The sequence below is a fragment of the Ixodes scapularis genome, unplaced genomic scaffold (genome assembly GCF_016920785.2).
Source record: "Ixodes scapularis isolate PalLabHiFi unplaced genomic scaffold, ASM1692078v2 PGA_scaffold2__306_contigs__length_199485367, whole genome shotgun sequence".
NCBI lineage: Eukaryota > Metazoa > Arthropoda > Arachnida > Ixodida > Ixodidae > Ixodes > Ixodes scapularis.
The window spans coordinates 176229769-176244927 of NW_024609857.1; the positions used below are offsets into that span (position 1 = coordinate 176229769).

The window sequence follows — 15159 nt, forward strand, 5'->3', positions numbered from 1 at the left end:
ACGCCACCGACATCGGTTTTTCTGCGACATGAGCTCGTTAACGCTATTGTGTTAAAACCATCAATTAGCAAGGGTGATGCTCATTTGCAAATTAAATTGTCCGGCATCTTGTCAACAACAAGCCTCAACAGCCAGACTATGCCAGCTTATTCTGTATAAGAAAATGTTCACTTGGGCAAACGCTATTTTGGGCCAGATTCGATCTGAGTGCGAAGGTGCGTATATATTAGAGTGAACAATTGCAATTACCCCTTGCTCCATGATTAGTCGCATGCGTGCGGTGCTGAGAGTAAACAATGTTTGGTTACAACAACAGGCATTTGGATTGCCGCTCGGTGTTTCTACAAAAGATAGACCGAAAGGAGTTATCCTAAAACTTTGTTACATTTCGAAAATTTCATTGCTTTTAGCTCAGTTGGGTCGTCATCATATATATATATACCGGGTGCTTTTGCGAAGACTTTCGAAAATCCTAAAAATTAGGGCGATTGAAAAAAGAAGAAACTCTCTTCGGGAACAAACTACCAGCCACGGCGGACGTCAGCAATTGCCAAAAACCTACTAATTAGCCAGATAATTAATTAAAACTTGTTAATTAACTTTTTAATTAGTGGAAATAGACATATGATTCCAATTAGAAATTTGCTGAGCGTTATCGAAAACCACTAAATCAGTCATTTTCAGAAAGACTTTAAGGGCTTGAGAAGAGTAGCAGCGCACTAAAATTACCACTCGTGGAGCAGGTATACAAGGCTGGGGCTAGATAAGAGGCGGAAAAATCGCGCGGGCGCCTTACCGCAACCGCTAGCCTTGTACCTGCTCCACGAGTGGTAACTTTAGTGCGCTCAAAGTCTTTTTGAAAGACTTTGAGCGCACTCGTCTCAGACTCGTCTCACGCGCTCAAAGTCTTTTTGAAAATGACTGATTTAGTGGTTTTCGATAACGCTCAGCAACTTTCTAATTGGAACCATATGTCTATTTCCCCTAATTAAAAAGTTAATTAAGAAGTTTTTATTAATTATCTGGCTAATTAGTAAGTTTTTGGCAATTCCTGACGTCCGCGGTGGCTGGTAGTTTGTTCCCGAAGAGAGTTTCTTCTTTTTTCAATCGCCCTATTTTTAGGATTTTTGAAAATCTTCTCAAAAACACACGGTATATATATATATATATATATATATATATATTTATTGTGAAATTTATTTCGTAAACCTTATTTCATGATGTATAGCGACGAGGTGCATGCTCATTTCATATTTTTATGTGATGTAATTAATGGCTTAGTTCAATGACACGATTTCACTTTTAATACTGACACACAAAGTTGTACCAATCACGGGTATTTTAGACGACCTACCACACTTCGCTACAACATTTTATACCGTGTAAATAGGTCAGCTTGAACTTTAGAATTTTACTTTAACACGAAGAAAGGACAAGAAAATACAGTATAGTTGTAAATTAGAAGCTGATCTATTTACAGGTATGTACCAACAAGCTCAACTCTTTACTCTTGTACTTAAACATTTTGATTCAGGCAAAATATATTTTACTCGTAAACAAATAGATATTGAGTCGTATGAACACGACGTTATGTATGTTAATGTAGATTTTCTTCTACGCTTGCGTCAAAATTAAATAACTGAATTTAATATTTTGGTACCTATGAACAAATGTAAATTGCACGGACGATCGAAGAAACTATATAGTTAATCGTTTCACTACGGAAATAGTGTATATTGCCAAAAAAGGCGGAAAATATGTTCTCAATTTAGCGGTTCAAACCAGTTCGAACCGGTTCGAACCGGTTTGAACCGTTATTTTTGGCTTTCCGGAGCTGAACCGGAACCGAACCGAAAGCCGTGAACCTGAACCGGAACCGAACCGATAAAAATTTCGGTTCGACACCCTGGTTCTGTCCCTACCTATACGGCACACACTTCACTATTGTAGCCGATCATCACGCCCTATGCTGGTTAGCCACCCTGAAAGACCCTTTAGGAAGACTCGGACGTTGGTCCCTGAAACTCCAAGACTATATATAAATACACGATCCATTACAAATCTGGAAAGCGACACCTTGATGCTGACAGCCTTTCCAGATGCCCCCTTCCCCATGGGTCGCAATGTTCGAACCCCTCTGCCCACGAAGACACAACTGCTGTCCTGAGCTCCGTCAACATTGCAGAAGAGCAACGGTTCGATTCCTTATTGCACCCCATTATTCAATGCCTTGAAGGTGCTTTGCCGCATCCTTCTGTGCAAATTCAGCGGCGTGCCCTATTGAAAATTCCATCAAGATACGTAATTTGGGACACTGACTGCCAGTCAGCAGCCTTGGTGGAACGTGATGGACCATCAGACGTCATCTGATGGTCCATCAGATGACGTCTTACTGCCACTGCCAAGGGAATTTCATCAACAAGGGCAGCATTTATATAAGAATAAAGCTATACGCACTCATAAATATCGTCAAATGCCTCGATAACACAAAATGTTCGAGAAAAAATAAATAAAAAAAAGTAGGACCACCGCGGATCGAACCCGCCACCACTTGCGCACAAATCGGACACCTTAACTACTATGTTACGCCACCGCTTAGGAAACTCGATTTGACCATTCCTTTTATACGAGATGCTTCGGCTGCGAATGCAGTTAAACCTTCAGCATGTTATGCAAAGCACTCGTACATCACTCGCCGTACTTCAGTTCTGCTCACCTGCCATGTAGAGTACTTTCGCAACGTAGAACGATCCTTTCGTTCGCGCGTTTCCGGCCCAGTAGACCTGGTACACCTTATCGTCTTCAACTACACCGCTAAAGTCAGTTACATCGTCGGAACTCACAACAGGCTGGGTCTTCTCGAGTAGAAATTGTGCTAAAACATAAGACATTCTAGAGCCCGGGCAGGATCGACAGGTTGGAGCAAGCGGGCAAACAATACGAGTCGAGAGCGATCGTTCATGAAAGCTCGGCGAAGCCTCTATGGGCGAAGTGAAGTGGCGTGTTCGGTGGCGTTTCGGCGGGCTTCTGATCAAGGTTGTCGGTCGGCTGCGTGTCATATCTCTAACATCAGCGATCTTATGGGTTCACATCCCGAAATCGTTTTCTTGTGCATAGATTATTTTTCGTATTCATAGATTTGACGAAATAGTGGCATCCGAACGAACTTTACGTCATTTGACCGTACGTCTATCTGCACGTCAAAGCTTTTTGACGTACAGTCAGAGACAGTCGATGTACAATCAGAATCTCCACCAAGACATCTTGATGGAATTTCGCGGCGGCCGACTGCCACCAGTAAACCATCAGAAAGCCGACAAGTGGAGTCTGACTGGAGTTTGACTGTCGGTCAGAGTAACATGTTTGCCAACCAGACATGCTTGACGCACAGTCAGGCACAGTCAGAGGTTCACTAGAAAACATTGACTGCCAAACAGGGTTACATTGATGGATTTTTCCTTCGGGTGCCCGCCTTTATCAACTCAGAGATGGCATTCTTTATAGGCGAAACTACGACACACAACAAGGAAGGCCATGGCTTTTAGTGATTCTCCGCCGGCTACAAAAGGATCTTATCCAAGCAAACCATGACGACCCTACAGCTGGCCACCTTGGATGTTCTAAAACTCACTTTCGCGTCCGAGGCAGTTACTTTTGGACCGGCATGACCCGCAGCATCAGCAAGTACGTTCGAGCTTGCCACCACTGCCAGACCAAGAAACGTCCTACCACAAAGCCTCCAGGTTGCCTACAACCCCTTCCCCAACCACACCGCCCATTTGAACGCATCGGAATTGACTTCCTTGGTCCCTTTCGCCAATCCACTCGCAACAACAAGTGGATACTTGTTGCGATTGACCATTTAACACGCTACGTCGAGACGGCATCCGTTCCCGCCGCTACCGCCCACGAAGTCGCAAACTTTTCCATCCACTCGATACTGCTGCGCCATGGAGCTCCACAATACATAATCACCGATCGAGGCCCTCCCTTTCTATCCAACGTACTCGAACATGTCCTCCGCCTTTCTTCGACAGTTCACAGCGTTACAGCAGCCTTCCACCCACATACAAATGGATTAACAGAGCTCTTCAACCATACTATGGCTGACATGGTTTCAATGTACGGTGCCGATCATCAGGACAATTGGGACATCATCCTCCCCTACGTAACCTATGCATACAATACTGCACGACAATCTACCACGGGACACTCTCCCTACTACTTGTTCTATGCATCCAAACCCCTAACACCCCTTGACACGATCTTACCTTACCGACCTGACAACTTCATGCAACCATACGCAGAGGAGATTGTCTCCAGAGCAGAAGACGCCCGTCAGCTTGCCCGCATCCGCGCCCTTAAATCCCAGCAACAACAAAAACTGCGCTATGACGACCGCCACCTCTCCACTGCCTATAACATAGGTGACGAAGTCCTCTTGTGGTTTTCCCGGCGAGCACCGGGCAAGTGCGAGAAGTTACTCAAACAGTTTGTTGGCCCTTCGTGTCATCCGACAGCTCTCCCCAACCAATTATGAAGTCGAGCCCGTCACGCCGCACCGCGACCTTCGCTCCAAGTCTTCCTACGTGGTACACATCAGCCGCATGAAGCCCTATTACCGCCAAGACTTATAATCTAAACGCGCCGGAGGACCGGCGCTTACAGCACCGGGGGGATATTGTAAGGAAGAAGTGGTACGGACAGACAGGCAGGGGTTTTACCAAGCGCGCGCTCGGCACGAGCGCTTCTTGAATGCTGTACCGCCATTCATACTGGTCGCATTTTCCTCCTATCTTCTATTAAATCTCCTTTATCAACGTCTCCAACAATATATATATATATATAAGGAAGGCGAGAACAGCAACCATCAAGCCGCATATAGTGCAATCATGCAGTAATACAAAAATGCCTATCCAGACGTAGTAGGAAGCCCATGCAAAAAAGCTGCGTTGGCTTAGCTCGGCTATGTCAGGATATACGTAGCGTGAGCTTAAGCGCACACATTGAGAGGCGCTATCAAGCAGCTCCGGTGCAGCGTCAGACTTTTCTACTGCGCAACGGAGGCGCATAGCTGAGCAAGCGCCGGCGCCAGTGCGTTTGCCGCGGCTATGACGTCACCCCTCTCGAATGCGCAGACCGGCAAGGTGGGCGAGGCGGCGGCGGCTCCGGCGCGCCAGCTGTGCGCCGTGTGACGTCACTGCTCCTCGCACATGCAGAGCACGGCTCTTTGGGAGCCACGCGAAACTGCTCAACCTCGGCTAGTGTAGCTCACGCTACTAAAGGATGAAGGTGCAGCAAACATGCTACTCATCAATGCGTTTGAGACCTTGTACAAAGTTGGCGTCGACAAATAGTTCGAGAGGTAAGCCGTTCCAGTCGCTAATGTGTGGGGGTAAAAGCTGCTTAAACGTGTTCGTACGCGCAAAATTGGGTGTTAAAGAAAACTGAAGTCTGTGCCGCGTAGTTCTTCACGCTAAGGGGGAAAAATATTTCAACGGGCCTATGCGAGTCTGTCCTTGTTGAAGACAAAAGAAGAATTTTAATCGCGCAAGTTTCCTTCTGGTCTGAAGGCTGTGCATTCTGTTAGCCTGTATAAATTGATACGGTCAATCTAGCCTTGTACGTTTTTGGTAAAGAAAACAAACCGCTCGACATTGCACCATCTTCAACTTTCGAATGTCTTTTTGAATAAATAGATCCCACATAAAGTTTGCATACTCCAACTTGAATCTGGCCAATAAATAATAAGCATGTAGCTGAACATGAATCGGAGCGTCTTTCAGCTTTCTCCTAAAGAAACTCATCTTCCTGGATACCGAGGCACAAATATGTTGTATACGAGGAGACCATGAAAGTGTGTCCGATATAATAAACTAATCCATTTGCGTTCCCTCTTCACAATAGCCGGGGTGTCCGCGATTTTATAAATATATTCAAAGGTTTTTTTTCTGGTAATACGTGAAAGTGTTGATTTAACAGAATAAAGCTTCCTTTTCCAGCTATCACATCATGATACAATGGACTGCACATTATGGTCTAACAATAACTGATTTCAGCTCGAAATTATTTCTTTAAAAATAATGCAATCATCGGCAAAAATACGTATTTGGACACATGCGTCAATCATTGATACAATATCGTTTATATACGCCAGGAACAAACACGACCTAAAACGCTCCCTTGGGGAACCCGTGACGTTACAGGCGGAACTGGAGAGATACAGCCTACGACGGAACCAGGCTCTGCGATGGGATAACTATGCAGCAATCCAGCCAACAACATCATGTGGAAGACCAAGTTGTTCAAGTTTAAAAAGCAATTGTTCATGATTCGCCTTATCAAAAGCTTTGCTGAAGTCCAAAAAAAGCACTTAAATTTGACTTCCCCTATCGAAGATTTGCGCAAACTCATGGACGCTAATAACGAGTTTGGTCGTAGTTGCGAAAGCCATGTTGAAACTCTGTTAGGAAATTACGGCTGCCAGCAGTTGATTTATTTTACCGCAGATGATATGCCCTATAAACTTACATAAAAAAGAAATCAAGGAAATGGGACGGTAGTTTTGAACTTCTAGGCAATCCCCTTTTTTGTGCCCAGGTTCTGGCAGCGAGGTGTTTCAGTATTATGTACGAAACACAATGAAAAGGAAATGGGCGAGGGACTCAGCTTAGCTTCGTAGAAACGTGTTTAGAATTTTATCAGAACCAGCAGTTGTTTTCGTTTTCAATGACAACAGCAAAGCAACTATGCCGTAATAAGTTATGAACTCGGTGTGACAGTTTAATGCGGTACAAATTTCATATCATGGGTACAGTTATCGAACAATACCGACTGAAATACTCATTGAAATGTCACTCTATAACACCAGGGACAGTGGAGACAGCATCATTCACCATAATTTGCTCAACGTGTTTTTTTTTTTAGTCAAGTGGTGCCAAATTTTTTGAGGGTCCTGTTTAAAAACGTTTAGAGGCGTACAAAAGGAATATTTTTTTCCTAGCCTCAGAACTTCGGGTACGAAAATCGCCCTGAGGTTTTATTTTACCTGACGATTAATCGGCCATTATTTTTTCGCTCGTTTTATTCTTCGCTTGAGATATATGATTGTTCTATTAATCCACTAATTATCCTGATTAATACGTTTGAATTTTGTAGGTAGGAATTTGTCATGGAAGCACTTACATAAGTGCTTACATTGCAGCCAAAATACCTCAGAACTTGAATAAGTGCAATTATCAATGTTGATGTCAAGATAGTCAATATGCTAGTTCCGTCAGCTCAAAAAAGTCGTTGAAAGGCGAATGTATATCTCTTTTTTAAGGTGAAACATGCTGTCAAACAGTTATGCTGACATCAGAAAGCGAATTGTTTACGAAAACAAGATCAAGAATGGAGTGACCGGCACGACATAGTCTGGTTGGATCCGTAACTAATTGCGTCAGATGAAAGGCGAGCACCATATCAAAAATGATTTCTGTTGCAGAACATGAACCACACATATTTGCCCTGTCAACGGATAAGTCACTAACCAGATTTTTTATGGCTGCTAAATTTAAACAAATGGTCAAATAATTTGCAGAATGCGTCAGGAGTACCAGAGGGGAGTCGATAAACAGCTCAAAGGATAACAGCGTTACCGCGACAGTTGAGGCGTAAAAAACAAGCTGTCATGATTTTTTATTTGGGTTTTCTGAGCCACTCCAATGCCTGGTTTAATTAAAACAGCCAGTCGGTCAGCCCTTTCGTCACGATCTCTGTGAAATACGGTGTACTGATCCGGAAATATCTCTCCGACACTAATATAATCGGTAAGCCAGCTTTCGTTTATGACACAAACAGGCGGGTCATGCATAAGAAGCATAGATTGAAGTGCGTATGGTTTCTTTACAACACTTTGTGCATTTAAGTTCGAAAGTCGAAACTATTTACGATGAGGTTCAAGAAAGTTAGAAGGGGGGATTTTTATCGTGATTAAAATACTTGCGCGTGCATTTTTGTTTTCGTCCCATGCAAATACTCTGTCATTCTCTTCAAGCAAATCAACAAATGAATAGGTGAGCACGGGCACCTTTATCTTTATCGCGTCTTGCGCTCTCCCACAGTATTTTCCATCATTGTTCATAAACAACTTGGAATCTTTAACTTTTTTTTAGCATTCCAAAGAAATTATGTTTTCTCATTGTTATCCTGAAAGTATTAAACAATCGGTTTTTTGGAGCCACGTTTCCAAGCTTTTGAGCAAGCGCCACGGCCGAGCACAGAGCACGCAACGTCTTGTTTGTCTTGAAAAAGGTCAACGTGTTCTTCTCATTTTAATTGGTTACCGGATTCTTTAGGCGTTTCGGGGATACCATGGATTACATGGTTTGAACAGCGACTCCTGCTTTCAAGTTCAGTAATTTTTGCTGTTTGTTTCATATTAATTTACTCAAGACCGGTTACAGTTTGCTGTAGAGAGTCAATCTGTATGGTGTTTATTCGTCCAGAGTCTTCCCGATACCTGTACATCTAGACATATTTATTTTTAATCGCGGTTTGTTTTGTGAATACCGATTTGTTCTTACGTTTTGCCTTACACACATGTTTGGCGTAAGATCGTTTCGTGAATCTGGCTTCTGGTCTCGACGCCGGTTTTTGTCATACTTGAGAGCCAGCAGGGCCCTGGAACTTTTTAGCAGAGACTCAGCAATGCCCACAATGACCCCAAAAGGAAGCCTGATGAGATCAGCCTAGCAGCCTGCGTTTGAAGACTGCTCTCGCACTTGTGGTGAGACGACATGGTTAACGGTATCGTACACATGACACCGCTATAGCCAGCTTCACCAGTTTGGAGTGCGCGGAGACAAACGGCAAAGGTCCCTTCCTCAACCGAGTTTCACAGGACCAACATACATGGCGTGCCTCCAGGCAAAATATCAAGTCCGAAAATTGCAAAGCTTCGCCCGTGGGGTTTTCAACCTTAAACTTTAAACCGGCAGAACATTCATTAAAGAGGCCTAAAATATCAAAAGCATCGCGATCACGGTCATCGTTCGGATTGGGAACAAGCACCACAAGGTAATCTTCTATCTATCGGAACACTTTCCGGACACAATCACCCACCCTTTCATTAATGGTCTGATCACAGCTCGCCAGGTAAATAACACTAAGAATTGGTGCAACGTTATAACTTATAAAAAATCCACTCTGCTGCCAGAAGGTGTCATCCTCAAAGGTACCATAGGTGGCGTAGAGGTAAAACCGCAGGAGCTCCAAAAATGAGTCAACCGAAATGCCGCTGGTGCTCATAAAAGCAACGGACCCGCTGGACTCAATACATTCATCTACGGCCCGCATCAACTCAGTATGAAGGATCGAGTAGTAAATGTCCTCAACGTCAAAGGACACCAAACTACACTATCCTGGGTTATCTGCCCTCAGAAAATTTTACACGTGATTTCTTTTCCTTGTGAACAAGTTTGGTTTTCATAGCATTTCTGATTCCTTGACGTTTGTTGTGAAGACTGGCTTGTCCAACTCTTCAAAATCCCAAACGACTTCCCTAGATTCACCCATCTTGTCCTGACCAGATGGAGTGAGCAGCAATATAAAATACAAAGTTCGGTACTTTCGGCTAACCTAACGCCGATACTCGATTCCTCCGCAATATTCATAAAGACATTCATAATGTTCCTATTGCAGTGCTAAGATGTACTCTCAAGTAGGAACTTGAATTCTGAGACTACATTATGATTCGATCTTGCGACGATATTTTAGGTGTCGTTTTTGTTTTGTGAGTGTCCGTGCATTTTGTCAATCTCTAGAATCTGGTTCAGTCGTTTTCCTTCCTCCTCCCTACCATGTCTTGTTTATTTATTCTGTCGTGAGTAATTTAGCTAAAAGATTGCGTACATTTACATTGTGTCCTCTCCGCTGCTGTGGAGAGGCCGAGACTCGTCAAGCAGTAGCAGAGTTTTCTTCTTTTTTTTTTGTCTCTCTTCTTCAAACAGAGAGAAATAAGTAAAGATTTTAATTTTGAATTTGTATATATATATATATATATATTATTTTTAACGTTTAATTTTAGTTTGTACCCACTGAAAGGGTTCCAAGCTGCCCATGCAACCCCTGAAAAAGAGCTTTTTGTAATTTTACATAATTGCCATTAATATATAGACAATGGAAGAAAGCAATGAGTTACTTCTTAAACCAAAGGAAATATTTTGAACATAGAAGCAGAAGAGCATGTTGATAAAAAAAATGTCTTGGTTTTTTGAGCGCAAAGTGGCCACAGTGAACAAACAGAAGACACAATAGGCACGGACGCGAACGCCGCCCGTGTCTGTCGTGTTTTTTATTTGTACCGTTGTTGGCTCCTTGCGTTCCAAAGCCAGGGAAAATATTATAGGCATAATGTGATGCCCGTAGACGCGCAGGTGGCACCTTAAGGAAAGAAGTAGGCAGAACAACCCATTCCTATTTAATTATTATCTGCCAAACTACATCCTCAGCATTCCAAGATCCCTAGCTCTTGTTACCCATTTGATAGATATTCAAAAACATATCTGCAATCAACAAGGCAGCATACTCACACGGGTTGTTTTCGTCAATACTAGTTCAATGACAGGATCCATTATATTTGCGAACCTTAACTCAGCCTGTAAAGAAAAAATCTAATTCAATATGGCCTGAGTTAACAATGTTCCACATATCATTTTGGTCTGAAAAATTACTCATTCCACCACCGGGATTCAAAACAAAAATTAGGAGTTTCAAAACTACTCACAGCTTGTAACAGTGCTAAAAGATATTGGTTTGTGCTTTCCGAAAGTTTCACGCTGCTCTGTACAAACGTATCATCATATAGCATTTGGACTCCCAGCCACATTTTGTGATGCTCCAGCTTATCTGCAGATTTAAAAAGAGTGGCGTAGAATTCATGTTATCTGCAAAAAGTTCATCGACGCACAGACGCTCTGGGGCAACAGCGATAATATTATTTTTATTGCTGTATTAATATTTGTTTTATATTGATGGGTAATAATAGTATGTCACTAGAATTTATTTACATTGTGGCGCCTGTATATAAGGTGCAAGGTGAACACACTGGTATAAAATAAATAAAAAAAAACATGAAGTTCGAGGGAACTACGTCGAGCACTTCAATATTTCTGAGCATATATACGGTCTGCACAGCCTACAGTCAGTGACAGGGTATAAGTTCAAGGGAAGGTCCTCCCACCTCTGCTCACTTTAGCTGAGCGAACGCTGGAGAAGAGGCGACTTCCCCTCCAGTGTTCGCTCCGCTACAGTGAAAAGAGGTGGGAGGGGCTTCCATGGCCTGCCACCGAGTGTAGGTACATACGGTGCCCGGAACGGGTCGCCGACTCTTGTGATAACATCACATTCCGTAGATGCGATGAAAGGGGTCCAAATGTGGCAACAGATTTTGTCCCGAAGGTTGGAGTGTCAAGCTGTCTAATTTCGCCATCATGACACGAGAGAACACGCGAGTACCACAGTCGTCATGGCGTCGCAACTCCTTGACGCCTAACTTTCCATGGAGTGTGGAGCTGGAGAGCGAACTGCAGCAGAACAAGCACCTGCCAGATCCCCCCCCGCTGCTGCGAAACCATAAGGTTCAAGACCCGTGACAGCGTAACACTTTGTTATTTATTTATTTAGTTACATTCGGCCCCAATTGCATTACATTGGGGAGTGGGTGATATCAGAAAGCGCAATAAAAAGAAAAAATATATACTTTTGAAATAATTATACGGTAGTTAGGGCCATAGGCGTGTATACAGAGAGTTTGGTCAATGGGAGGCGCGGGCAGAGCCATGGCGTGCACCAGGCGCAGAAAGAGTGCTTGGCATGCTCTCTTGGCCAACCAGAAACCGAAAAGAATCCCCTTAAGGTGGTAGCGAAAACAGTTTTAACAATAGGTATATAGTATTAATAAACGCGTAAGCGTGCAGTAATAAGCGTTATGTTTTATAAGCGTATATAGTCACCGATCACCATTTTATATTTGAAAATAGGATGAACGTGATGTTTCGATTATGATCATGCAGAAAGATGAAAGAAACAAATCTGACGCTCGAACTCGTTTTTCCTCGGACAGGGTGTGACCGCTCGGAAGGCAGATTCTCGGCCGTCGGCGCCTGGCGTGTGGATTATGACGATCGTTCCGTTAGTCGCGCTCTTCCACCATGATTTTGAATGACCATGATTGAAACATGGCGTTCACAATATTTTCAGTCACCGAGACTTACTCCGACGCACTTATTAATTTCGTTTCTCGAGACCACCACCAGGGTATTATTTCAGGCTCCTGGTTGGCCACACTCGAATTAGTTAAGACGGCCGGGGACACGCCCAGCCCACTTTCGGCCAATGGCGCCTCCTCACTTGACTCCTATACTTCCCGATGAACGGCCAAACTGTCTACATATACTCCTCTAGTGGGGGCTGTTTACGAAAACGTTAGTAATGCCAGTTTGAAAACGTTCGTTGCCGGCATTTTCGAGGATGGTTCAAACAAGATGATTCCACACTAATGGAGTGTTGGGAAGGAAAAAACTCGAAGAATTGATTCGTGCTACGAAACGGCATGCCAAGTTTATGAAGCTGATCGATGCGTGCTGAAAAGCTGTTGTTAGTAGCTTTCTATTAAGCCTAGAATTAAGCGGGGTAACTTAACGGGAAAACTAACTTGTTAAATTTAGCGGGAAACTTGACTCGCTAAATTTAGCGGGGAAATTTCGCTAAATTTAGAGGAAAATATAGCGGAAGAACTAGACAGGAGGGGGAGAGGAGGACGAGAGGAGGACAAAAGGAGGACAAGGAGGGAAGGAAGAGGAGGTGGAGGGAAGAGGAGACGGGGGAGAGGGGGAGGAGGAGAGGAGGAGGGGAGGGTATAAAGAAGGGGAGGGGCACGTCCTCCTCTTTATACCCTCCTCTCCTCAAGAGCTGCGCTCTAGTTTCGCGTTACAAAGATTTGTAAACGTCCTTCATTTTTCGAGCGCATCTCTCAGGCGTCCGTTTCCGTGTTTCGCGGAGTCGCCGTCGGCTTCGGCGGCACCGCGCTAAATTTAGCGGGAAAATTGACGTCACCTGACCTCAAGACCAATTCAATTCCCCGAAAAATTTAGCGGGGATTCGACTGCACGTGACCTTAACACCAATTCAATTCCACCCTAAAATTTAGCAAGGAATCGCCCCGCTAAATTCAGCGGAAAACTAAGTTGCTGTTGAGGTCACGTGACGTCAATTTTCCCGACAAATCTTGCGGAGAAACTGAATTTCTTCATAGGTGACGTGACACCAAGTATGAGATGTTACATACCTCTAGAAATTTAGCGAGAAACTAAATTGGTCTTGAGGTCACGTGGTGTCAATTTTTCAGCTAAATTTAGCAGGGAAACTGGGAGGCGGGGACTATAGAGGAGAAGGAAGGGCCGGAACGAAGGAGTGGGTGAGGGGGGTCCAAAGAAGGAGGAGGGAAGGGTATGGAGGAGGAAGAAAGGAGGAGAGGACAATGAGGGGAGAGGAGGTGGGGAGGAGGAGGGGTGGATGGGAGGAGGAACAAAGGTGGTGCAGAGGAGGTGGGGAAAAGGACGGGAGGAGGAGGGGAGGAGGAGAGAGTACGGAAGAAGAGGAGGGGCGTAGCCTCCCCTTCTCCCCCTCAAGAGCTGCGCTCCAATTTCGCACTACAGAGAATCGTAAACACCATTTTTGTTGTACGAGTTTGAATTGACTAAAATTTTAGGGGGTGAAACGAAATGCGACGTCTGGGACGCCGAAAAGTTCGGCTAAAGGAAAACTTCCTTCCACTCTTTTAATACAAGTTCTTGGGTTTCCTTGGAAAGAGCGCCTGTGCCCTTGGAAACAGCTGTCACGTATTTCGCTTCAGTCACTTCGATTGCCTCGATAGACAATTAACGTTCGCTCTTTGCCAATGTACGGTGAAATGACGGGTAGTTAACATTCCAGAACATTTGTGAGCATGCGAGTTTAATACAGCGAGCAATTGTTCCAAAACGCTTCTTCGGCGCATCGAGATGCATCGCGGAGGCACGGCAATCAAAAGGCAACATAAAGAATACGCATGGAACGCGCCATGACGAGGCAGCCAAGCACACACCGTCATTGGTCGAGTTTATAATGCAAATAAGTGCAAAGGTGCAAAGCATAATAATCCCCTTCTCCAGGGATTATTTGCGTCATTGGTCAAGGTCGCATAGATACAAAAGCACGTGAACGCGTTTTAGGAGTAAACAGACGCACGAAGTGCGCAACGAGCAGAATAACGTGCACCCAGTATGAGTAAGTGAGAGGGGGGGATATGCACAAATGTGAGCTCGTATGCCACGGACTTCCAAAACGACAAATACTTCTAATTAACATATACAGTATACTACATATGAATAAGTATGTTACGGCAACGTGCGAATTTGTTTTCCTGTTTGTGTCGTACTTACCAAAGTCTTGAGGTCTTCGTCCATCCACAATACCCGCGGCTTTTACGGGCACTATAATTTCTGAAATTTTTCAAGTGTCAAATGCGATAAACGTTTTAAGATAATGTACGTGGTGTGTATATAGCTGCGAACACAAGGATTTAGTTCGTGATGTCAAGAAAAAGTAATCGCATTTAAAACAAAAGTCAATTTTTTTTACACTAATTTACAGACAAATTTTTTTCATAATACTGGGGCAAAGCGTAAACTAGACTTCGGAAGTTTTATCTTGCTGCAAACGCCGGAAGCTTTAATATTAAAATGAGGCCCCGAATGAAATACAAAAACTCACATCCGTCAACATCAATAATCGTGGCGTGATGCCGAGGCTTGTTTAAACTGTGAGATCATTTAATTTTGCATACTAATGTCTTCAGCTCTACTAAGTGAGAACTCAAGGGCCCCGGGGGTGTTGTGTGTCCTGAGTATTGTTATTGTTCCTCAACCGATAGTACTGGGCGATTAACCAAGAAAACCTTAAGCAAGTTTGGACATAATGAGCCAGTTCCTGCGTTCCTTAAGCTTTCTATTGTATATATATATATATATATATATATATATATATATATATATATATATATATATATCAGGGTGTCGAACCGGAACCGAACCGGAACCGAACCGAACCGAAAACCGGAATTGAACCGGTGTTTTT

General features: G+C 43.7%; 1 protein-coding gene across 1 annotated transcript in view; it reads right to left on the minus strand.

Moving 5' to 3' along the window:
• LOC115328074 overlaps positions 1 to 14526 on the minus strand; it is a gene marked incomplete at its 5' end in the record, with an annotated part of 148515 nt that extends 133989 nt beyond the window's left edge. Inside the window, 3 exons of the mRNA XM_040222690.1 lie at positions 10575 to 10640; positions 10769 to 10890; positions 14466 to 14526. Of these exons, the coding sequence (XP_040078624.1) occupies positions 10575 to 10640; positions 10769 to 10890; positions 14466 to 14526 (249 nt within the window). The remainder of the gene's footprint in view (positions 1 to 10574; positions 10641 to 10768; positions 10891 to 14465) is intronic.
• Between the last annotated feature and the right edge of the window lie 633 nt (positions 14527 to 15159).